The 25,552-nt window shown below is 43.2% G+C and overlaps 1 protein-coding gene and 1 long non-coding RNA gene across 12 annotated transcripts in view; one reads left to right on the top strand and one right to left on the bottom strand.

The window, feature by feature from the left end:
- Window positions 1-20,097, bottom strand: part of LOC112302885 (uncharacterized) — a 43,324-nt gene extending 23,227 nt beyond the window's left edge. The window contains exon 1 of the long non-coding RNA XR_011651276.1: window positions 19,559-20,097. This is a non-coding gene — a long non-coding RNA (uncharacterized lncRNA). The remainder of the gene's footprint in view (window positions 1-19,558) is intronic.
- Window positions 14,693-25,552, top strand: part of NFIB (nuclear factor I B) — a 231,762-nt gene continuing 220,902 nt past the window's right edge. For 6 of the 11 annotated variants that reach the window (XM_024558401.4, XM_024558400.4, XM_045193753.3 and 3 more), the window contains exon 1: window positions 22,752-23,403. In XM_024558401.4, the coding sequence (XP_024414169.1) occupies window positions 23,374-23,403 (30 nt within the window). In that variant the 5' untranslated portion in view covers window positions 22,752-23,373. Of the gene's footprint in view, window positions 15,135-20,767; window positions 20,906-22,751; window positions 23,404-25,552 lie in introns of those variants that run through there. The other 5 variants (XM_045193754.2, XM_024558396.4, XM_045193756.2 and 2 more) reach the window with 4 other exon arrangements.

Genomic DNA, 25,552 nt, shown 5'->3' with positions numbered 1-25,552 from the left:
TTGGATTAACACAGTTGGTGAGGGTAGACAGAAAAAAGCTTGCAAACACTAAGAAAAGAAGGAAGGAGGGAGAAAGAAAACTAAAATTTACGGCACCTGTTGCACAAGACATTCAGTAGCACAATTTGTTGAACGAGGTACATGTCACAGGTTTTCTTGTGAACCTTTATTTATCTAATTCTCACAATGACTCTCATAGGTATTAGGCCTCCCTTTTATTCATGAAAGAAGACGCAGAGGGTTTGGGACACTGGCTATGAACACACAGTTGATAGGTTGAGTAAAGTGCAAACTCCAGCTGGTTTCCTCCTAAACTCAAGTCCTAGAATCATGTCCACGACTATATATTATTTTCCTTTTGATTTAGCCCTGGCCAGTTAATGACAACATACAGCCACACATGTAGAACAAGGAGGTAGAAATATTAAGAAGCGAATACACACCGAGGAACAGAGGGGTAAAGGGTAAGTATCCAGGACACACATCCACTGCCCAATTCAATGTAACTGAATTATTTATAATTAGATTTTGAAACTAGGAAAAATGGAATTTGCAAATGAGAAAGGCTTCACAACAATGGAGCCCATAGTACCATGGATTTGACCTTGAGGGAATTTGGCCGAGAGTATTAATGTCTGAGACAAAAGTTAACTGAAAGGAAAAACATTTGAGTGCTCTAAAAGCTGAGACTCTTTTTGGTAAACGTGAATCCCAGGTCCAGACAGATGCCAAAGGTCTTCAAAACTGTATCAGAGGAACTTCCGGAAGTTGGAAACATGTGGCCTGGCCTGGGCATATAGTTCCCTGTCCCACAACCTCACTCTGAAATGAGGCTCCAATTCCAACTCAGGGTTAGAATTAGTAACTAAAATTTTTAAATGATGGGATATACATTTCAGAGTCAATACATAAAAGGTATAGCTCAAGGAATCAATATAAAGCAAATATGAAGATAAACAAGAACTAGGTCAAGAACACATTACCTGGACCTCAGCAGTCCCCTCCCCATCTCCTCCTTCTCCCAAGAAGTAACCATCATCCTGATTTTTCTTAAGATCATTTCCTTGCCTTATTGGTTTTTTATTTGTTTTAGCACTCACACAGGCCTGTTTTTTAACTTTATAAGTAAAGTCATACTGCATGTATTCTTTTACAACTTGCTTCTTTCTTTCAACCATATGTTATATATAAATAAACTACCATGTATGTATCCATTCTACCTTTGTGGGGACTTTTGGTTGTGTCTAGTTTGGAGCATTTAGGAACAATTCTGATGCGAACTTCCTGTGCATGTCACCTGTTGCACATGCACAGGAGTTTCCTGAGGGAGGAGATGGAAATCTACTCCCCACAGGCCAAACGGAACCCACTGCTTGTGTTTGTACAACTTGTGAGCTAAAGATGGTTTTTACGTTGTAAATGAGGCAGTAAAAAACAAAAGAGGAAAACTATGTCATGATATGTAAAAATAATATTAAATTCAAATTTCAGTGTCCATAAATAAAGTTTTATTGAAGTACAGTTGGACTCATTGTTCACATATTGTCTGTGGATACTTTAGTGTAATGTGAGCAGAGTTGAGTAGGTGTATCAGAGACTATCTGGCTGCAAAGCCTAAAATATGCATTGGCTACAGAATATCTGATTTAAAATGAAAATTCAGGGACTCTTATTGGGAAAAAAAAAGCCAAGAGTGTCAGCATGGGGACAGCAGGGCATTATAACAAGCACCGAACCTTCCCAAGCGCACAGTGCTGTGCTTATGCACAGGTCCATGACCATGAAGCCCCAAACTGCCTCCAGTGTTCTGGCCCTTTACAGAAAAGGTTTGCTGACACTGCTCTAGAGCATATTCCTAGAATGGAAACTACAATGATCCTAGCTAAAATAAGATACTATATGCAAAACAGCGAGCACAATATCTGGTAATTTGCAAGAATTACTATAACTTAGAGGCTCTCTTTCCTTCCAACTTCTTCCACCTGGGCTTTCCTACCCCCAAGAGGTCTGTCTGTAGAGTTTCTTTCCAAAAAGGTCAGGTTCTCAGTTGGCTGTCAGTTACCATAATTGCTGATGACTATTTGGCTTAATTCTACCACAACCCCACTCCCTTCCGGCTCATGCAATTTATGAAAGATCTTTGAATTAAAGTGACTTTTAAGCCCAAAGGGACAAATGGATTACAATCCACAGGTGTTGTTTTCCCGCTCCAAGTTGGAAGATCACATTCAGGGTTTCTTAGAGAAAACTTGAAGCAAAGAAAACACCAGATGAGTTCATCAACAGACAATATTAAAAAGAACAAATCTAGAGAACAATACTTGACTTCAAGCCTTATTATAATGCAATAGTAACTAAAATAGTGTGCTATTGACATCAAGATAGACAAACTGATCAATGAAATAGAATAGAGAACGCAGAAACAGACCCACAACATACATGGAGGATACTCTAAAGGGAATTCAGTAGAGAAAAGACAGTCTTTTCTACAAATGCGGCTGCAACAATTAGATATCCACATGAAAAAAAATACATTCCAATCCATACTTTGCACTACAAACAAAAATTGCACCAAATAGATTATAGACCTCAATGTAAACCATAAAAGTGTAAAAACTCCAAATGAAATAAGGAGAAAAATCTTTGTGATGTTGGATTTGGCAAAATGTCTTAGATATCCAACGAAAAGCATGATCTGTAACTATGATTTCATCAAAATTTTAAAATTCTACTCTACAAAAAACATAGCTAAGAGACTGAAAAGAAAGCCACAGTCTGAGAGAAAATATTGCAAATTAAATATTTGATAAAGTACTTGTATCTTAAAAAGCTCTAATAATTCAACAATAGGAAAACAAACACCTCAAAGTTTAAAATCAGCAAAAGATTTGAATAGACACTTTACTAAAGAAGATATGAGAATGGCAAATATGCACATAAAAAGATGCTGGACACCATGAGTCATTAGGCAAACCGATGTTAAAATGATAAGGGAATATACCACATACCTTTAGAATGTCTAAAAAGAAAAGACTTGGTCGTACTAAGTTAGTGAGGGTGTGGAGGAACTAGAACTCTCATACATTGCTGATGGAATTGTAAACTGGTCCAGTCACTTTGGAGAACAATTTGACAGTTCCTAAAAAAGTTAAACCTTCACAAGATATCTACCATATGCCCAGCAACTCCATTCCTAGGTATTTAATGGACAGAACCGAAAGCTTATGACTGCACAAAGACTTGTACACAAATGTTCATAATAGCTTTATAAAACTGCCCCAAACTGGAAGCAATCTAATTGCCCATCAACAAGTGATGGATAAGTTACCATACGATGGAATACTACTCTGTAATAAAAAGAAGTGAACCACTGGTGTGTACAAGAACATGAGTAAATGTCAAGGTCTGCTGAATGTAAGAAGCCAAACAGAGAAAGAGTGCATGCTGTGTGATTCCACTTACATAAAATTCTAATGCAAACCAAGTCATGAGGACAGAAAGCCGATCAGGAGTCGCAGGGGAGCGGGAGCAGAAGGGAGGGATGACCAAGTGGCACGGAAAGCATTTTAGAGGTGATTGAAATGTTTCCTGTCTTGATTCTGGTGATAGTTTCATGAAGGTACACATATGTTAAAACTTATCAAACTGCACACTTTAAATATGTTCAGTTTATTGTGTGGCAACTATTCCTTAATAAGTGTGTTTTTTAAAAACACCTCACAAAAATACTGCAACATTGAGTGACGTTGCAAGCCACAAAGTGGGAAGAGAAATCTGCAAGAGATAGAACCGACAAAGGTCTCATTCACAAAGTATAAAGAACTCCTACAAATCAATTTTTAAAAAAACTGGAGAGCCCAACTAAATAAATGGGCAAAATATTTGAACAGACACTTCACCAAAGATGATATCCAAATGGCCAGGGCACAGATGAAAAGTATCTCAACCTCATTTTTCATCTGGAAAATGCAAATGAAAACCATCATTGAGATATTACTATACTCCGGTTATTTAAACCAAAAAAAGACCAATTATACAAAGTGCTACTGAAGATGTTAATCAACTAAAAGTCTCATATCATACACTGCTCATGGGAGTATAAATTTGTAAATCTGTTTCGAAATCTTTTGGGCATTATCTACTAAAATTTATTATAGGTGCCCTGACTGGTGTGGCTCACTGGGTGGGGCAACCTCCCATAAATGCTCTCAAAGGTCACAGGTTTGATTCCTAGTCAGTGTGCATGCCTGGGTGTGAGCCAGGTCCCCAGTTGGGAGCATGCAAGAGGTAACCCATTGATGCTTCTCTCCTTCTTTCTCTCCCTCCCTTCCCCTCTCTCTAAAAATAAAAAAAATAAAATCTTAAAAAAATTTATTATAGGCTACTTCATAGCCCAGAAATTCACTAGCTTTATGCCCAAGAGAATGCATACATACGGATCCCAGAAAACATGAAGAAGAATGCTCATATCTCCATTATTTGTATTGCCTCCAAACTGGAAACAACCTAGTCGTTGTCAGGTATACCACAGACCTTTGGGTATGCGTACAGTAGAATTCCATACCGCACTGTGAGAACCACCCCCTGAAACTTTGTCACCTGCAACAGCTGGAACTCACATGAAATGTTGGACAAAACACTTCAGACACAAAAGAGCACATATCATGCTTCCCTTTATATAAAGTTCAAAAGCAGACACTAGAAGTTTATATTATTAGAAATCAGGATAATGGTTACCTTTGAGAAGGATTGTGGGAGTATTAATTGGCAGAGAACAGCATGTGGTTTATGGATTGTCAGTAAATTTTCCATTTCTTAATATGTCTGGTGGTGACATAGATAATTCATCTAGCTATACACTAATGATGTGCCTTTTTTCTACATGCATGACATAAAGTTTTTTCTTTTTATTGCTGTATAATTGTCCATTGTATGAATGAACAGTAATTTTTTTTTAAGCCCAGAAAAAGAGATGAGGGAAATCACTTAGGACTCATCCTCTAGGGATCCAAAGAATTAGACCAAGGCTGCTAAGGTGCCTCTTTTCTGCTTAGTGACTAAGTCCTGACGGGTCCTTACTGTAGCTCTATAGTGTTGATAACCTTGTCCATACTTATGGCTCCCTGTTAGGGAGTTTGGGGGCTTAGAATGAGCCCTACAGAAAGGAGCAGAGATTTCAAGGTTGGGTAAAGCCACTCTATTGAGGATGGAACATGTAGAGGGAAAAAAAAATGTTTGCATAAAATCGGTGGCTAAGAGACAAGGGTCTAGAACCCACACATCTTAGGTTCAAATCCTGCCTATGACATGTGAGAGCTATTGCCCTTGGGTAAGTTATTTACTCTCTCTGTACCCTAGTTTTCTCACCTGTAAAATGGAAACAAGATTGTGCCTATATCATAGGATGGTTAAGAAGATAAATTAAAATGCTTAATAAGTATTCTAACATGAACATGAAAATAAGTCAGCTTAAAGGGAAAACATCACTCGCCACGTTCAGGCTTGCAAAGGAAAGAGCAGAGCGGTTTTAGGTCCGCTGTCAAAGCTCTGAAGCTGCCCTCAGATACTGCTCTCGACCTCTGTCCTCGATGGATATCCTGATATACTGTGTGTTGCAAAACGCTTTGCACACTCCCCTTTTCCTTCTTTTGATAAACACCTTCCTGCAAGTTTTCGAGAATTCTCAGATCACCCTTTTGACCTCACAGAGAAGCCTCCCAGGCATGTGAATTCAGAACAACACCACACAAATTGTGTATTTCTGTCGGGTCTCGCCATGTTCTCTGCTCCCCTGCCCCGTTCCAGGTCTCTTTCCTCTATGCTAGGGTATTGTTTGTTTTGTCAACACTGTATCTCCTAGACATAGCAGGTGTTCATTAGTTGCCTGAAGAGTTAGAACATCTTATTCAGTAGATGAATGAAACTCTTTGTATCAAAGGGTTCTGAGATTCTCAATTCTTATAATTTGGGTAGCATCATTCTATGCCTGTCACTGAGCCAGCCCTTTGGAAATGGTTACTGAGGACAAGAGCAGTGTCCCATGTCTTACCTTGAGCCGGTCCCTGCCACAGGGCTGGTGATCTTTAAATGTTTAGGAAGAGGCCCCTGCTTAAGATGAGGGCATAGAAGTGAATTTGAGATCTAACTAAACTACCTTCCCAAATTTTCATACTGCACTACAGCCTCTTTTAAATTCATCTTACGTAGCATCAGAGATCTAGGAACAGTCCTCTGGGTTTTTTAACTAGAATTGCAAATGAATGCTTCATGCCAGGCCCAGAGAGGCCCCGAGGTCTGGTCATTGTCACAGACCACATTAGCTCTTGTTTACCGTCTCTCACCACATTTGAAGGACAAGGACAGGGACAAATAATAATCTGAGAGATTCAGGATATATTTATTAAGAAAGGCCTACATTTCAGACATGTTCATACATAATTTGACATGATATTTTTTGATCCCCAAACAACACCACGGACACAGGCATTTTTTTCTTATGTTCTTTTTGAAGGTAAGGAAACCTGGGCTCAGAATTATTGGTATTACATGCCATGCCAGAATCACATAGCTTTTGGGTGGCTAAGTCAGGAATTGAAACCAAAACCCTGGTGCCTCTGAGTCCAAGCCTAAAGTCTCTATTCCATTACCTGCAGAACATACTGGAGAATGAAAATAATCTTGTTACATTCTTGACTCAAACTGGTTAACCCAGCTTGATAAGTTCTTTAATCACTACAGGGTATTGAATGAATCATGGCTATATCCAAACCTCCAATCCACATTCAAAGGAGAAAGATCTATTCCATTGATAATACTAAAAAGAATGTGCCTGAGGTTCTAAAGGAAATTTCAAAAGAAGAGTGATAAAAATGCTCTAAGGAATACTTGAGAAACCTCCCCAGGCAACTCCTATGAAGGGGCCACCCTCATCAAGTGGTTACAGCATGACTAAGTCCTTTCTGCCTGTACAGGTCTGCTATGGCCACGGGCTTTGGAATTAGAAAGATCTAGATTAGGAGCTCCAGGACCTTCTGCTGATAACCAGAGCTCTCTGGGACTCAGGCTCCTCCTCTTTAAAAGAGCTGAGATAATGTATAAGACACACTGAGCACAGAGCAGAGCCATAATTAGACCTCAGCACCTGGTAATTATTATCACTTGTCGTGACTCTCATCTTTACCTAAGGTTGGAGAAAACTACTGCCCCAGGAGAGGGCTTGCTTAAGTAAGTTGCTGGCAAAGGTCACAGTAAAGAAGATCCAGCTTGTGGGTAGTCATTTAAAATGCTCTGGAAGAAGCCTGCGTATCTGCAGTGTAGGGAGACTGGGCAGAGAGGGTCCGGGCCTCCTCACCTGGAATGGCGTGCCCATGTTGCTCAACTAACATGGTGTTTTGGGCAGAATAAGGGTCATTAAGACCTTCTGTGAATGAGCCTAGAGCCTGATTGAATATGGACCACTTCTATGCATGCCGAGAGAGTAATTGTAGACTCAACACGTGCATAATGTATGACCTTCTCAATTATTTACTGCGCTGACTCTGTGACGTTGTATGTTTGTTCTCAGGTCCTTCTCCACTTGGGACTAGAACCCAGAGAGTGGGTGTTCTGTCTGAAGAACACAGCACTGTAAGCAAGTGCAGACTGCACAAGACGCTTCATGACAATGCCGACATGGCCTGCTTTCTGAGCAAATTCTAAGAATTGCCACATGGATATAGAGATCAGGCATTCTTAGATGGTATATGTCTTTATTCTTTTTTGTAGAGTCCATTTGTTGAACAATTGCCAACAATGATTCTTTTTTTTTAACTTTCCAAAATCTTAAATTCATAAAAAGCAAAAATTTTTTGACATGGTTGCACCATGTGTCCTGATTTAATGCTCGGGAAATACAGTCTCTGTACAGACACGTGAGTTTTGCATTTTCTAGGGCAGCGGGGGTCTGCTAGGGTACGTGGCATATCGTCACACCTCCATGAGATATGTCGGATGGAACATTGTAAACCATTCACTTTTTAATTAGGTCATTTCTTTATCAACAAGAGCAGATTTGATGTTATCTCCAATAAATGATCATCTTCCCTCACTTGCATTCAGGCATTTTGTTTTTAGTGAGAGAAAAAGGAAGAGTCACTGTGAGTAGGGCCAGGGTTAATGGGGACTCAGGCATGTGGCTTATGGACATCAAATGTTAATTTTGACCTGGAGAATAAAAGGTGGTGAATGACTAGCCTGGGACAGTTCAGTCTGTAAAGGAGCTTATGGTCATGGTAGCTCCGGCGAGGCTGTCACAGTGGCCTGCAGAACCCAGCTTCCCACATGCTCTGAAATCATTGTTACTACAAAGAACACCTGTTTCAAGTCAGGAAGCCTATTTTATGATTCTGGCACTGCTACTAACTAGCTCAGTAGCCTTAAGCAAGTCACTTTACTTCTCTGAACTTGTTTTTATTTTTCACCTATTAGAAGAACATTTGGAATAGATCAAGGGTTGTAAACTCATGCATACAGGAGGCAAGCTGGTAACGAAAATGAGGAAAGCGGTTATGTGTAATGCAGCAGAGAGTGATGGGGGCTGTGGAGACCAAGGGCAGCAGCCACTCTGCTCCACCCTATTGGCCCAACACTTGTCCAAAAAGTGTCTCACCTTCCACTTTTCAAGAGAAGCAGGATATCCTGATTTTTAGTAAAATATTCCAATTTTTAAATGTTGACAGTGAATCCAACATTAAAAACAGAGATGTTGCCAGTTTTGTTTCTCTTCTAGTTTTAACCTTTTACAATTTTGTGCCTTTTCACTCGTATCAATGATATAAATAGATGATTAAGTGGGAAAGTTGCAAAAGGAAATTCTATCCACCTTAAGATACAGCTGTGCAAGTAGTATACATGTATAGAAGCAAAACTGGAATGGCATATATGCAAATGAAACAAAAATTTTAGGTGATGGGACTCTAGATGGATGTTATTTGTATTTTATTAATTATTTATTTAAAGTGTCTCTACTTTTGTTTGTACAAAAAATTAAGATAATGGTACAAGAAATAATGAGGGCAACTCAGGACGGTGCCAGATATGAAGAGAAAAGGGCGAGAGAGTGATATTAGGTACGTTCTTGAAACTTATATTTCTGCCCTGACGTCTGTGTGTGTTTGCCGGCCGTCCCTGAACACCAGGTTATTGAAAGAAGGCAGTGCTAGTGGCAGGTAGTGCCTCATATTTCCCACCTAACACTGTTCCTCCCCCACTTTTTCCCCTGTTTATAAAACTACTTCCCTTGTCATGAAGAATAGTAGTATCAAAAGTTTCCCACCTTCGTTAGTTGGGCTTCTGAATATATCACACAGTTCCGGTTTGGTTTTGAGTGGGTGGGGTGTTGTGGGGAGAGCACCTTACTTTTATCATCCCTACTTACACTTTTCTTTGGTTTCTGTCAGGCTCACATCAGCTACCTGGAAAGTGAGCAGGAAACGAGAGGTCGTTACGTAGTGTTTACTTGAAGGCTTTCAAGATACCCCATGGGAAGATTTCCCTTGTCTAAAAAATCTAGAAGAGACTAATTTGAGCATAAAAGAATCAAAGGTCTTTGTATGATAAACCCAGAAACCCTCAAACACATACTTATCCGAGCATGGTAGCCCCTACAGGGCCCATGCTAAGCGTGCAATGCATGTTTTTACAAGGATGGCCTTCTTCCTCTACTCCCTGAGAAGTATGTAGGCTTTCTTAGTTGTGGATTAAAGACAAAAAAAGGTGACCATTGAACTTCGTTAAGTAGTAGGCAACTGGAAACGATACCATCACGTTCTAGATAGCCTAGGGAGAATCTTAGCTGCTAAAGCCAACCACAGGGTGTGGATGCAGGGGGCTTGCCTTTCCCTTTTTTTTTTTGAAAATGGCCCACTGAGCAAAATGCATGATGGTCCTCTGCCAGGAATTTTTTGAAGGATCAGTAGACTGTCTAGCGCTTTCTTACATCCTGTTGCCTCACTGATTCCTGGATTGCCAGATGCTTCTCTTTTTTGAAAAAGGTTAAAAAAATACCTTAGTAATTCTGTTGCTTCAGAAACCTTATGTATGGCACAAATATCCTGAAAATTTTTTTGAGAAAACACTCACTTTTTGTTTACTCAATTTAATTATCATTATAGCTGAAATTCATTCAACTCTATTGTTTTCTTTTAATGGGAATTTTGATAGTTGAAATTCTAAAGTTCTATAAAAATGTAAGCAAGATATGAAGATTGAATTGCTCACAGATTTTTAAGAAGTAAGTCTTAAGGCATAAATAGGCTAAGAAAGGTTAGTACTTCAAGTTTTCAAATTGAGAATTGATAAATATGAAGATAAAAATGATTTTTCAAAGCTGAGAGATGTCTTTGATTTCTTACCATTCATCAGAGACTAAGACTTTTCACACTTCGAGTCATAACTAGAGGGTTCCCCCCGCCACCTGGTAAACCACCTTAGCCTGCTCTTGAAAATCTCTGGTTCATGTACAGAATGAGTCTGAGTCTATCTCTTTTTAGCCTGTGAAACTTACCAAGACCAAAGCCTGGGGTTGGTGAGGCTGTGAGCCATACCACCATCTCAGATTTTTGATGACACCACAAGCCACTTGAGATTTATTATGTTAGCAGATGTCATCAGATATATGTGTGCACAGGTGCAGCATGCAGTTAGTGGAAGAAGGAACACTGTGTGTGTATATTTATTTTTGTACCCATAGTCTCAATGGTTAGAAAATGACCTGGAGTGCCTGTCCTGGCTGGTGTGGAGTTTCGATTCCATTGTGAGGGCCTATCCAGTAATCTCTTGAAGTCTTTTCTAAAGATATAATTCTGTAGGATGAGCAACTATGTCTTGTAGGAAAGGCACAGTGTTTATTTTTACAATCAATGTCTAAAGAAGAGGCATAACGGATTATAGCTAAAGGCTGCTATAACCAATGAGAAACAAAAATAGCTCCCAGAGGTTGTTGCTTATACTTGGGTATTCTTCCTACACAACAATAGACTAAGTGTGCATTCTCCCCTCCTCAGTAGAATTTGAACGGGACAGCTCCCGTAGAAGCCAAAGTTGGCATTTGATAAATGTCCTAACTTAAGCCTCTAAATACTTTTAAACTATTAAGAAAGAAAAGTAATTCCAAGAGGCAATATGAAAGAGGGCTGTTTACACAGGTTTATACATTACATATTTTTTAAATTCTAAAAAATAATTTTACAATTGTTTTAAAAGATGGCATGTTTTATTTAGTATTGAATCTTCAATATTCTATCTTTATTATGTACATTAAGTTTGCACAAATGCTGGCATAATGATGGACTAAATAACCTAATAAATTAGTGTGTACTCTTTAATAATAAAAATAACAGAAATAAAAACACACTTCCTATATTTTTGAGAAGTAGAGAAGTAAGATAAAATAAACACCTTTGGGGTAATGATTGAAAATTACTGGTTTAGATGGGGTAGAGAAATTACCTCAATTATGACATAAAGCATTGTAATAATGCATGCCTTTTAGAAATAATTATATGGTGATTATTCTCAAAGATAAACACACACAGATGTTGCTAGTACATTTTTAAAAGTTCTTAATTTGAAGAAAACATACAGAAACTGCATTACCAATTAAGTGGTTTTAGGAAGAACTAGAAAATCTAAAGTGTCTGTACTCAAGACTCTTCTACTATGGTCTAAGGAATAAACTCTGCCTGAAACTGAAGGTAGAACAAAAATGAACTTTTCTACTGTAGTCACTTTAGTTAGATGTGCCAGGGGACCAAAAATGTCTAAGTGATGTTGGACAGTCCTTATTTTAAAAACATGAATAATTAGTTATAATTTCTAAAAAGATTACTATACAACGATATTGGACCTTAATACATTCTAGGAAAGGCTTTTAACCAAGATAATTTTAACTTCAAAAAAAGCATCTATTTTAAAACACTCCCTAATTTCTACATATTTATTTACATGACAAAATATGGAAACCAGAAAATCAAGTGACGTTGTAGATTAGAACATGATCATTAACCAATTAAAAGATTTAGGAGGTGACCACTAATTAGTGAGACCGATTTCTATAATACATGATTGAAAATTAGCCTTCTCATTTCATAAACCTTGGTTATTATTTAATTATGATATATGTACATATTTGACAGACAGAAGAGTGATTATATAGGAATAAATATTCTTGTAAGCTTCACATGTCAAAAGAAACAAATGACATGCGAGTAAAAAAGATAATCTGTGAAAGGCTGAACATGACTTGCAATGGTACATTCTATTAGCAAATAATATGCTTAGGAAGAAATCCTCTGACAGGTGACACTAAATCCAGATTCATCCAAGTCATCACTAGAAGCGCAGAAAATCCTCCTCTTCTCCCTTTCCTATTCCATTCTCCATTTGGTGTTTAGAATATTTCGTAAACAAGACTGGATTCTTTCTGTAATGTCACTTCTCCTTTACATGAAATAGATGTTGGGAAGGATTGATAACTCTGGACTTCAAATGGACTCCAAATAATTACAAGAGAGAAAACTTTCTGAGGCATACTTACAAAAGTTTTGGAATTTGGTAATATTGTCCATTTAAACAGTCTCCCCCACCTAAATAATATTTTTAAATTTTAGCTGCATTGATTTTTAATATTTTATTTTTGTTTCCTAGTGGTAAATGTGATTACTTAACCATGAAACTACTATGAGGATATCCTATAATGGAAACAGATCTGTTTGTTACCCACCTGAACGGACTGCCTGGGAGGACTGAATTATAGTTACACTAGCTGGGTGGTTAAAAATACCTAACTTGGGGCAAGATAAATATTAAAATTTAATTTTCCTTTGGCAGTTGTAGCTGAGCATGGAGATATACGTGCACACATATATGTGTGCATGTATGTATCCCCACCCTTCATGTCCTTTCCCAAAGTTCTAAATATAAATATATACTGTGATAGTTTTTTAAATTTTTGGACAGGAAATTGGGAACTCTTAAACCTCCAGTTTAATAACCCACTTTTAAGTTTGGCATTTTCTCAAGTCCAGTTTGATCAACCCAATTTTTAGTTTTGCACTTATTATCATCGAAAACAGGCCCTGGCCGGGTAACTCAGTTGGTTAGAGTCTCCACCAGACACACCAAGTCTGCAGGTTTGATCCCCGCCAGGGCACATGTAAGAATCAACCAATGAATATGTAAGTAAGGGGACCAACAGATCCATGTTTCTCTCTCTGCCCCTAAAATCAACTTTAAAAAATTAAATGAATAAATGTATTATTCACATACAGCAAGACATCTATATAATGTGTGTATATATATTCAGGAGAAGAAAAACCATTTTTTTGTTGTTGTTATGAGGCCAAAAATGTCTTCTTTGTTTTATAATACACATTTTGGGGATTAAAAACTGAAACAATGTTGTTTAAATTCTTTTGGACTTTGAGGGTAGACACCAGTAGGATTAAAATATTGACATGCTCACATTTAGTAGAGAGATAAGAACAATTCATTGGGAGTTATTCCAGTCCCACCGGTAATCACATAATTGAACGGGATTTTTAGAGGATATTTGAAGCTATTGTTGTCTGTTGTGCAATTACATAATTAGTCGGTTCTCGTTAATAAAATCTTTTCCAAACACAGGTGGGATAGTACCAAGTAAATTTAGGGCTCATGTTATATTTTTACTTTTAATATTTAAATTTAAAAACAGAATTACATCACAACGTAGTTAAAGCAGTTTTTACCCCACCACAGGTGCTTAAAATAAAAATAATTGTTGTAAAACTAAGCAGAAAACTACATGTCTTTAAACAACACTAATCAAATCTGCTTTGTGACCATTAAGTCACTACCAAATCTCACCTAGAGTGTTTACTTCTCGGGACCCAATGGTTGTATGTATGTCTTTTGTGTTGCTTATTTCTTCCCCCTACCCCCAAATTACTGACATTCACTTTGACGTAGAAACGCAGAAACCAAAAGTGCTCTTTCCGGTAGTTTTGCGTTAATCACAAGGCTCCGCAGTAAGGACCATTTCAGAACTCTCTTTGGAAACAAACGTGGCCTCGCGAAGTCGACCGAGCAACGTGGCGGGAAGTAGGGAAGTCAAAACAATTCTGTAATCACTGTTGCTCTTTCGCGCAGCGTCGAGAGCGGCTGTCCGTCCCGCCGCCCTCAGCCCACGCCCGCGGGGACGCCCCTCGCCCGCCGCAGCGCCCGGGCGCGCGGGGCCAGCGACCCTGCAGACGCGCGGCGCTCCCGCCTCGCCGCCCCCGCGCGCTCCCGCCCCCCAGGCCCGCCGCTCGCGAGCGGCGCCCGCGCCGCGCCGGCCGCCACACCCACTCGGGCCGGCTCCCGCCTCCGCCGCCGCGGGTGACCTGATGAATATGCATCGCCGCGCGCCAGCCCCGGGCTCCTCCTTTCGGTTTCCTTCCCGCCGCCAGGCGGAAGCGGAGAGCCGCGCTTCCCGCGCGCCCAGGCCAGCCGGGGCGGGGCGGGCCCGGCGGCGAGCGGGAGAAGGAGAACACGCCTGGGAGGCGGCGGCGGCGGCGGCGGCCGGGGCGCCGAAAGGGTGCGCGGGTGGGTGGCTGTTCCGGGGCTGCCCCGCCGCCGACCAAGCCAATCCGAGGGCGCGGAAGGGCGAGTGCGCAACCCCGCGGGCGCGCCGCTCGCTGGTGCCCCGAGCCCGGGTGGAGGGTCGGCCCCCACCCCTAGAGCAGTCTCGCTAACACAACAATAAAACCCAGCAAACACACGCACGCACGCACACACACACCCTGGACGGCTTTCAAGTCAACCAAGAAAAACAGTCTTCTGCAAGAGGAAGGAAAACTGGATATCCAGACAGACGGAGGGACTGACTGCCTGCTTTTAAGACTTGACTTTTACCGCCTTTTCTTCTGGGGTCAAGAATTGTGGCATTACAGAAACAATAATTTAAAAAAATAAAAGACTACTCCCGGATTGCCTTTTAAAAAAATTAAACACAAAAAGCGACACCAAAACAACCCTTGAGAAAAATCCACAAAACTGTACCTGAGACACGTGAAGTCAGCGGCCCAGGGTTCTGTTACAGATTCAAGATCTCTTATTTAATGCAATACAGTGCGATGGTATGTGGCTTTGAAATGATGGGTTTTATTTCCTTGTTTTGTCCGTCCCTTGCACCCTCTTCCACCTCAGAGACAGACTTTTTCCTGTTTGTACCTTGTAAACTGACTGTTTTACCTAAATGTTATTTCTGCTTTACTGGTTGAGCTATAGTAGTGGATTTCTAGATCTAATGAAAGTACGTAATTTTTTTAACTTTGGCAATCTGAGTGTATTATAATACTTTTATGGCAGGAATCAATGGATAACGTTGTAAGTCCAAACAGTGAAATGTAGCATTTTCCCCGGCTTTAACTTCCTGCTTTACCCTCCCCCAATTTTGGAAAAAGTTACTGTACAGATGATACTTAATTTATATCTTGTAGCCTATTCTGTCTTTTTGCAGCATTCTTCATTTTAAGGTGAATGCGCACAGCTTTGTTATATATTCTCATTTAAAAATATATTTTTAAGTGAGGGTAGTACTATATAGCTCTATTCATTGCAAAGCAGGACTGAATTGTTAGCCCTCCTCCTCTCCGAGCCCACCACTTAAAAAAAAGATTATGATGGATTTCTTCCCGCTCCTGGTAAAACTTTTTTTTCTTTCTCTCTCTCCTGCCCTGCTGTTTTTGCTGTAGGATTTTTTCCCCCTTCTAAGTGTGTGCGTGTGTGTGTGTGCGTGCGTGCATGTCTCCCTTTCCCTTGTCCTCTCTTCGCCAGTAAGTCTGGGACACATTTTAACGCACAATATCCCATCCATTAAGTTGTGGTTGAATGCAGAGTGTGAGGACTTGGCAGCTTTCAGGTTGAAGGGGGCGGGGAAGCCAGTTTCGACTTTGACACAAGATGCCGAAGTGGCGTGATTGGAATTATTATTAGGGCTGTGAACATGGCCATCTTCTCCTCGGGTTAGAAGAACTGCCATTGAACTTGAGACGGGACAGACTAGATCTCCAAGTTCCCTCCTCCTCCCCCCGAAGTACAGTAGCTGGCAGTGAAAGGGCGCCAAAATACACAAGATTAGCTCTAACTTTCTTTGAACAGATCTTGTAGCACCATTTTTTGTAATTTTAACTTTCCAACAGGCGGGAAAAAGTTAACTTTTGAACCTATACTTGAACAGACATTTAAATGAGCCCTAATATGGAATAAATCCAGGAAATCATACATGCATGCTTATGTGGTTAGAAAAGAATGCACGTGTAAATAAGCAGGGTGCACATGTGTATCTGACTGGGGAGTTCAAGATTTAATCAAAATCAGAATTAGTGTGACTTTTGAGTACATTTACTGTACGGGGAGAGCATTGTTGGGGGAGAAGCTGACCTTTAAGCAGCCTAACTAAAAACTGCTAAGAGTTGTGAAACACAAAACGTTGTGGTTTCCAGTTTTACATTTGAGGTTTGATGTTTTCATTTAATGGTATGAGAGCTGGAGAAAGCTCCAGCGCTGAAAAGTCCCTATTAAATCCTATGTGGGCAAAGGTCAAGCACTTCAACTCACTGATACAATATACTGCAGATTCCTGTCTAACTGATGGGGAACACAGGAAAAAGTGCTTGGGCAATAAAAGTATTAGAAGGGTAATTATCCTCCGTGGTTGGAACGGCATTCTTGTGCACTGGGAAAAGGTCTTTACTGGCCCCGATGAATTTTTTAAAAGCTGACTATTGTTGAAAGCTGGTGTTTAATAGGAAATTGATTAGCTGAGCATTTCATACAATAAATGGTGACAGTTTCATTGTTTGGTGTCCAAAATAAATTTTTATTTTTTAGTAGACATAGTCATCCGTTTAATTTTAATATGGTCAGACTGAGCAGCAGCATAATTATGAGTGAATGTGATGTCATGAACATCTGTAACTTTGTTTTTGGAGCTTGTGACATCACACAATTTGACAATATTATTGCTTTGATATATATTCACTTACTGGGTTAAAATATTTCAGATACATTTCTGAGATAGATTTCACTGTACAAACATTTTGTATAGGCCCAATTTTTTTACTTTTCTCTGTAATTGCTAAACTTTAATTTGAAAGTTAAAATGCACAATTCTGTTATGCATTGTTTTGATTTTCAAATAGAATGGCAGCTTTCAAGGGAAGATTTAGAGAAGGGGGTGCAGAAAGTCTGAGTTGATTTGCAATGAACTTTCTACACCTAACATATGTAATGACTACTTGGCCATCTTGGATAAAGCTTTCTAAACATCTCTTTAAAACTAATCTGTTTTCATGCCACATATGCATATGTAGTGAGCAGCAAAAGTCAATTTACACATAGAAATAAAATGACAGTATAGTTTTACTTTAAAATTCAGCTATTTTGAAAACGGACAACAACTACAACCCAGTATCAGCAGAGAAGAGACTGTGAGAGTGTATGTAGCTTTGGGAGTATTGTGAGTGACGCAAGGCAATTATTACCATAACTTTCAAAGCTTAAAATAAATCATGCAAAAGTTAGCAACTAACTGCTGGCTTTGTAATCTGGGGAGCAAATGTCTTCAGAAGTTGGGAATCTCTGTTGGTGAAATGGCCTCATCTCTGTAGAGAAGTGGAAATGGCTAACCTTAATGGGGAATCTGGCCCAGTCGGTGTTTTGATTCAGGCATAGCTTGTAAGTGCGCCTGAAACGTAGGCACACAAAGTGGGACACTTTTTTTTTTTTAAACAGTCGAGTACAGGCATTTCAGCAACGACATTACTAACAACATCATTTTTCTCATTTAGTTTTGTCCTCAGGGGACACCAAACAGCTCCCAGAGGAGGGAAAAAAGTCCATGGTTACTTATTCATTTCACTGAAAGGCAAAGCCATGGCAGTAGGGGTGGGGGTGGGGTGGGGAGGCTAACAGGTTGTGAATTTTCTAGCATGGAAAAATTGCTACCCTCATTTTACAGTAGTAGTTTAAGGGCTGAGAGAGCTGGGCATGATTTTGCAATTCCCATCAAGTGCAGGCAATTTCAGTACTTGTTGGTTGTTTATATAAGCGTTTTTGAGAGGCTTTTTGGTGTTCCTGCTTGTGGATATAAAACTGTGTTTTCCAGTCTAGCTACACATTCTTTCTTGTGGTTCATTTGGAAGAAGGAAGGTCCCTGGGCATGGTGTGATGGATACTTGCAGTTTTGCAGGCCTATTTCCTGGGGTCAGGAGGTCATCTGTGTCTTTTGTATTTAGTTTTAAAATATTGATATTGGCAGTGAAGCCAGGGTGTGTGGAATTATTGAGCCTCCCCTCAAATCACATGCAAGAGAAAAAAAAAAGTCATCCAATGTATTGAAAATGACAGCTTTGTTAAGCTCCAAGAAACTTTTCCCTAAATTGCCTAGGATTTTCAACCTGTCACTGAGTTTCTTGAGACGGGAAGTTAAAAGAAGATCCATGTTAGGAGATACTTGAGATGTCAAACTCCTCTCTGGAGGTCACTGAAAGGCTATAATGGGGTGAACATTGATTAAGTTTTTACAATTATCCAACTGAGTTTTGAAAAATCCAGTCATCTGAAGCACTGGCATTACTTCTTGAAATCAATAAACTATCTGTCAGAAATGAAACTTTTTGTTTTTCCTATAAGGAGGAGGGTAATAGGTGATCTAGGCAGGAAACCTTTAGGAACTCTGAAATATCAGATTTTCCTGTTGCTGCAGGAACCTTTCACTTCTTTCTAGCTCCTCAAGCCAGCTTTTGGGGTGAATGAAATTGGTCTGTCATACCAGCTGTTCTAAGCATATCAGTGTGGGAAAGAGGAAAGAATTTAGGAGAGGTAGGTACCAATGTCCAAGAAGTGTCTGGCCCATTTTTATAGTATCAGAAGCTTTTCAGCGATACTTTAAAGTCACTCTTATTACCAAGGCACAGACATTTTGGGAAAAAAGGAAAGTGGTTAAAATGTATATACTTTCTCACTTCCTTTTTTCTTCTCTTCTGGGGACCTACAAGATTGGTATTTCTCCAACCAAAGATAGTGGAGGACTAGTGTTGTGCTGAGAGAAGCCAGATGTCCCACACATGCAAATCCACCAGTCAGACTTTACAAAGACTCTCTTAGAGTTCATCCTGGGAAGGCCTGCCGTGACCTTGGCATTGGCTGGACAAGAAGCAGTGTTGTGGGAGACGTCAGCCATCCTGCCTGTGGCACAGCAAGGCCTGAGAGGACCGTCAAAGCCACATAAACTGCACCCACCCCATAACCCTTTCTGTGGTGATGTCTTGCTCATTCTTCCTCCCTATATTGGTTTTCCCCACATCAAAATTACTCCTTTCTCATTTTCCTTTTTCTTGGAAACAAATCAAACCCCCAAACTACCAAGCATCCGCTGCACCCATGAAACTGTATCCAGCCCCAAGCGCCCTACAAACAGAGCACCTGGAAGAGATTTGAACCCCTAAGTGATAGGCCTGGGAGGCCCCAGCCTGTCTTCACTTCGCTGGGGTCTTACCTGTGTCTGTCGCTGCTCCTTCACCCCTCCTGCTGCTGCAGCTTTTGTGAGCTCTTCTGTGTAACGGTTGTCAATTTTCATTTCTCTTTTTACGCTTGTGAGAAACTTTTGGATGCAACCTAGTTTTGGTGGCAGAAGGAAATGGTTTCTGTTGGTAAGGGAAACTAACCAGGGAGGAGGGGCAGCGATGTCTGCAGACACTTGCCCAGGGCTCAGCACTGGGCCTCTTTTGCCAGGGGACAGCGGCTGGTTCTGGGATCTCTGGCTGAGAGGAGTGCTCTCTGGGTGCCAGGATTTCACTGGGGGTGGTGTGGTGAGGAGGGAGGAAAGAAGGGAGGGAGAGAAAGGGAGATGGGCACTCGATTTTTTAAAGAGACCCCCGAAAAATAATGGTTTCTGTGAGTCGAGGCATTCAAAGAGGTGTGTTCAAGGACATGAGTGCATTTGTGCCAAGGGGAATGTCTTTTATGGTAAATTAACTCCAGTTAAATTGAATATTTGTTCAAAGGGAAACTCTAGTAGTTAAAGCTGGTATTATCGGGAGAGCTTCCCTGCCCCTCCCCCCGCCCCACCCCGCAGGTTCGGGTGCGACGGGGAGAAAAGGGATGCAGTGCAACGTAGCAATGTCCAACACAAAGTGATGCCTTGGGGTTTAAAAAAAAACCCAACCCAACAACATTTAAACTGAGAGTGCCTAAAAATTTCCTGAGAGAGAGAAATCAGTATTTATTTGGATTAACCCCGACGGTGACCTCATTTCTTTCATCTATAAAGACTGTCAACTTTATCCCGGCTTTTCAAAAAGCAGAAATGGCCCACACAAAGGAAATGACTGTCGTTAGAACGCGGACCCGAGGCTTTGCCCCTGGGGGAGCAGGGGGCTCTCCTAGGGCTGCGTGCCCCGAAGGGTTAACTCGGGAGTTCTCGAAATTTCCCTGACCTTACCTGTCTTCCCTGATCCGCCGCCCCCTCCCCCCCCCCCGCCCCAAGTTCCCACCCCCAAGCGCCTTTCTTCTGTGGACTCGAGGTTTACGGGGGCTGCAGCTGGCAGACTTGGCAAGCTCGCCTCATTAAGAGCGCTCTTTGAAAACGGACTGTGTTTGAGCATTTCCCTAATGAGGACAGGACGGGGTTAAAAAGTGACCATTTCATGGTTGACTTGAACCTGCCTACTTTTCTTGATGTGTCGTTGTGAAACGCTTGATGTGGATAACTCCCACTCGGTGAAGGAAAAGTCACTGGGTCCTTCGGGTCCGCTGAGGGGCGTGAGGGGGGGACGATGGGCAGAAGCCGGTGAGACGAGAGGGGAGAAAGTTGAGGAAAAAAACCCAGATGGAGGGAGACAGGGTAAGAGGGACGGGGAACCAGGGGACGGCCCCGAAGCCCGCCGTCGGCAGCGCCGGAGGCGGGGGAGGCCCGACGTGGGGCTGGCGGCCGCAGCCGTCCCGGACAGCCCCCCGCTAGGCGGCCGCGGAGCCCCCGGCACTCCCGCTCCGCTCCATTGTCTGGGCGGCCGCTGCTCCCACCTCTTCCCCACCCACCCTCCGCCGAGCACCGGAATTTGGGGGCGGCGTGTGTGTGTGTGCGCGCGCGCGCGCGTGAGTCTGTGTGAGCGCCAGAGAGGGTGTGCGCGGGTAGGAAAAGTGCAAGGCGAACCTCCGCCCTCCAAAGACCCGAAATCAAGTTCATTCACTCGGGGTCTGCCGCCGGCGGCCGACCGACGACGGCCGGGCGGGGCGAGGCCCTCCGCGCGGGAGCGGAGCGGGCGCGGCCGCCTCCGCGGGGCAGCAGCCGCGCGCGCGCGCCCGCCCGCCCCGCAGCTCGGGGCGCGCCGCGGCCCCGCCCAGCCCGCACCCCGGCGCGGAGGGAGCCGCTGTCCGCCGGCGCCCCGGCTCCGGGATTTGGGGGGTGGAGATTGGGAGCGAGCCAGCGGGGCTGCTGGAGGAAGAGCGCGGAGCGGGCCGCGGGAGGGAAGGCGGAGAAGGGGGAGGCGGCGGCGGCGGCTGGGCCCGGTCTTCCCCACGCCGAGCGGGGCCACGTGCACCGGGCACCCCAGGGAGGGCGGCGAGCCTCGGCGAAGAGCTGCGCGCCGCTTCTGAGCAGCAGCCCCGGGGCGCGGGCCCCCGCGGGGGAGACCCCGGCGGACCCCGCCTCCGCACGCACGGGCGCGCCCCAACTACTTGAGCCCAAGTTCACTCAGGCCCCCGCCTCCAAGCCTCCCCCTCCTCCCTTCAGCCGGCGGGTTTGGCGAACCGCGCCCGCCCGGGGTGTGAGAGTCGGCGCCCCAGCCCGGGCCCCAGGGCGGCCAGGGTGTGAGGGAATTTTCCATTCGTTCCTTTCGCGGGCCCAGACCGGCTCTGTGTTTCTCCCACTCGGATGTCCCCGCGGCTTAAAGAGTCCGCAGCGAGCACCGAAATATCTCTTACAGGGCGGGTTTTCGGGGGTGTGTGTGTGTGTGTGTGTGTGTGTGTGCAGTGTGGGGAGGGTACGAGTTTGCGTAAAGGGCCGAAAGATCAGTTTTGAAAAAGAAAAAACAACTTATGGTTCTGTTGCACTGATATGAAACCTTTAACAAATGAGAAAGAGAGAAGGGAGACAGAAGAAAAGAGGGAGGGAGAGAAGCAAGAGGAGGAGGAAGGTGGGGGGCGGGGGGTGTGGAGAGGCTGGTGCAAAAGGAATGCGCATTTGCAGGAGGAGGAGTAAAGCGATGATTGTGTAATTAAATAATAAAACAATCCTTAAGTCTGATTTGGAGAGAGCTCGAGCGGGGTCCAGAGGGTGGAACCGGTGAATTTTTCAACTTACAAGTTTTGCAAGGAAAAAAAAAGCGACAGAGGGAAGGGGGAAAAGAGCCCAGAGCAGAAAGGAGTTTGGAGCCGAGCGGGAGAGCGGGATTTATCGTTTGGGGTTTTTCGGGAGCTTGTTCTGATCCCCCTGGGCTCTGGGCAGCGGCAGCAGCAGCAGCCTACTCGGTCGGTCGGGTCAGACGTGGGGAGAGGCGGGCGGGCGGCCGGGCGGGCGTGAAGGAGCCGGCGCGAGCGGCGGCGGCTGCAGCCGGGGACCGCGCGCCGGGAGCCTCTCTCCACCCGGGAGACCTGCGCTCACGTCCCCTCCCTCACCCCGGCCTCTCCCTTCTCCTCCACCCACCCCGCCCCCACCCCGGCCCTCTCCCGCGCGCGCCCCGCCACCCGCGCGCACTCGCTCACGCTCCCTCTCGCGCACACACATGGTCGGCTCGCAGCAAAGTTTCGCTGCGATCGCCAGTCGGGGATCCTGCCGCATAGCTCGGGGCTGTAACCTTGAACTTTCCTAGGGCGGTGACACATTCTCTTCGCTCTTCCTCCCGCCCTCTCTCCCGCGCCCCCCTCCCCGCCTTTTTTAAAAAAGCATTTCACCACCAACCACCACCCAATCCAACCCGCATCGAACCTTCGCGCACTGCCTAGCTCCCAACAACATCAACAACTGCAAAACAGAAAACAAATCCCCAAACCCAGGCGAAACGCAACCGACACCAGCGGCGGCGGCTGCGGCGGCGGCGGCCTCGGCGAGCACCGCCGGCGCGCCCGAACTGCGAGAGGTCTAAAACTGTAGATTGGATTTCACCCCGGGAAATCTAGCACGCCGAGTGAACCTGAATCTTTGGCTATTTAAGGAGGACTGGGTTTGCTGTGAAGTTGCGGTAATCCAGCGCAGACCCCGTCCTGATTGATCGCATCGCGGGGCTCAGATGACTGTAAAATGAATAGATGAAATTCTTGCTTCTCGAAGATTTTCTTGGGCATCTCCGGGAAAGTGCGTTTTAAGGCGAAGTCATGATGTATTCTCCCATCTGTCTCACTCAGGTACATGTTTCGGTCGCTCTCTCAAGCTTTCTCTCTAGCCTGAAATGCCTTTTGTTTTGTTTTGTTGCTCTCATCTGCGGACAATTAAAGGCGTTAGTTAACCTCCCCAACCCTCGTCTCTCGAAAAAGTGGCCGGGAGTTGCGTTGGGACTTACCCGGCGGCGCGGGAGCCGGTGCGCGGCCCCTAGCCCACGGCCACCGCGCGCGCTCAGCCCCGCGCTCCGGGCACACAGAGCGGGCGCCCGCGTGCTGCCCGGGCGGCTGGGCAGGCCGAGAAGGCCGACGGTGGGCAGGACCCAGGCCGAGGAGAGCTAGCCCCGGCGCGGGCCCCTGAGTGCCTGCTGCGTCGCGGCGCCCCTGCCCGGGGTGCCCACCACCCCTCTCATTCGCTCACGCGCGCCCTGAGGCGGGCTTGGCTTTAGAGGAGCTTTAGGTGGGGGACTCAGCCCTTATAAACAACCAGTGAACTTGGACGAGGGGACTCAAGCACGAGTCCTCGCGGGCGCCTTTGGACTTCGCTGCAGGCAGTGGCCGGCGACGAAGCCAGTTAGAGGTTGTGGTCTGGGGACTCATTCCTTTGCTTATTAATTTGGGGATCTAAAACCCTGGTCTTTCGTGATATGATCTGCATTTAGAGGTTTACAGTGAGCACACCGCAAAGGTGGTCTGTACCTTGACACCAGTTAGTTGGTCGTGGAGAGAAAGTTAAGGACTTTCAGAAGATGTTCATTTCTGGGAGACCTGTTCATTTGACGATATTTAGGTGTAGCTCCCAAGGCAGAAAGTAATTCTGGAAAAGTAAAGTCATTGAAAAAAATTAACTTTGAAAATTGTCCCAAGACTTTAGGAACAATGATATGAAAAAAAATCCTGGCTTTATACTCTTTTAAAGGGCAGAATTTGTACAACTTTAAGCCAGACGGTAAAATGGAAAAGTGGCGATATGGACACACATACCTGGGGTAGTTTTTATCGCAGACCAGCTGACCAACCAACTGAAGAACTAACTAAATATCTTAGCCCAGAGTTGTTATTTGAAGGAGTATTTTAAACCTCTAAAGGTGTGGGACAGTTTGCTTTAGTTTTGGGGAGAATGTAGCATCATCGGTAATTGATAACCATTTACTTTGATATTGGCAAAGCAAATAATTATAGAAGTGTCACCTCGTTTTGTGTGTTAAAAATTTTTTAAAAATCCAATATCACGATGATGAATTTTTATAATGGACAAATGATTAAGATTTCAATTGTATGACAATTAGAAGCCATTGTGATTCAAAAGGACTGAGGCATTCATAAATTGTGAATGAAGATGAAAACAATGATAAGGCTTATTCAGTGATTGGATACAGTCCTGTAGCTTTTTGGCTGACACATTTTTTATTGTTTATATTTTGTTTGGCATCTGAGTATGATTAACTTAGATATGGCTATTTTCAGTAAGTAAACGTACACTTTAATTTAAGAAAACTGGAAAAATGAGTTACTGAGCTATTTGTCCTTTAAAAGCTATGAATAATGACCAATAAAGACGATGATTGCATTGTTTCAGGTATAACGAATTTCCTTTAGTTGTAAAAGTTACCTTTCATATTACCCATCATCAGGAATTTTTTCTCTTTCTGGTAAACTTCATCCATTTGATATTGTTTTTACATTATTGAAGCATTGTTCAAATAAAGCGAATTGAGACAAGCTTTATGCTTACCAAGTCCTGAGTCAGTCTCACCTGTACCGGATTACTCTTCTACATTGTTTCCAACAGTGGCCTCTTAGAACATTGCTAGTGATTTACATACATTGCATTTTTGGTTTCCTCTAAACGTGGATTGAAAACTCACTAACTTTATCTTAATTTGTGTATGTTAAAAATAAAATTGCAGCTTTGTGACATATGGAACATTAGTAGCCTATGCTGCATCATCATTCAGCTATCATACTAGTATTCAAGAATACATACTTACCAACACTAATTCATGATGACTAATATCCTCTACTGTTTTAATAATGTAAATATAATGTGAGATAATGTATTAAAATTGCTCTGGAGATTTGAGGCCTATACTAGAAGAGGAATTTTTAGCTTTAGAATTCTCACTTAAGTAATAATTTCTACGTGACTTTATAGGTAATGTAAAGTGTTACAAAA

Source organism: Desmodus rotundus, chromosome 1 (genome assembly GCF_022682495.2).
Source record: "Desmodus rotundus isolate HL8 chromosome 1, HLdesRot8A.1, whole genome shotgun sequence".
Classification (NCBI taxonomy): Eukaryota; Metazoa; Chordata; class Mammalia; order Chiroptera; family Phyllostomidae; genus Desmodus; species Desmodus rotundus.
The sequence above is the reverse complement of the archived record's forward strand: the minus strand, read 5'-3'. Positions and strand labels throughout refer to the sequence as shown.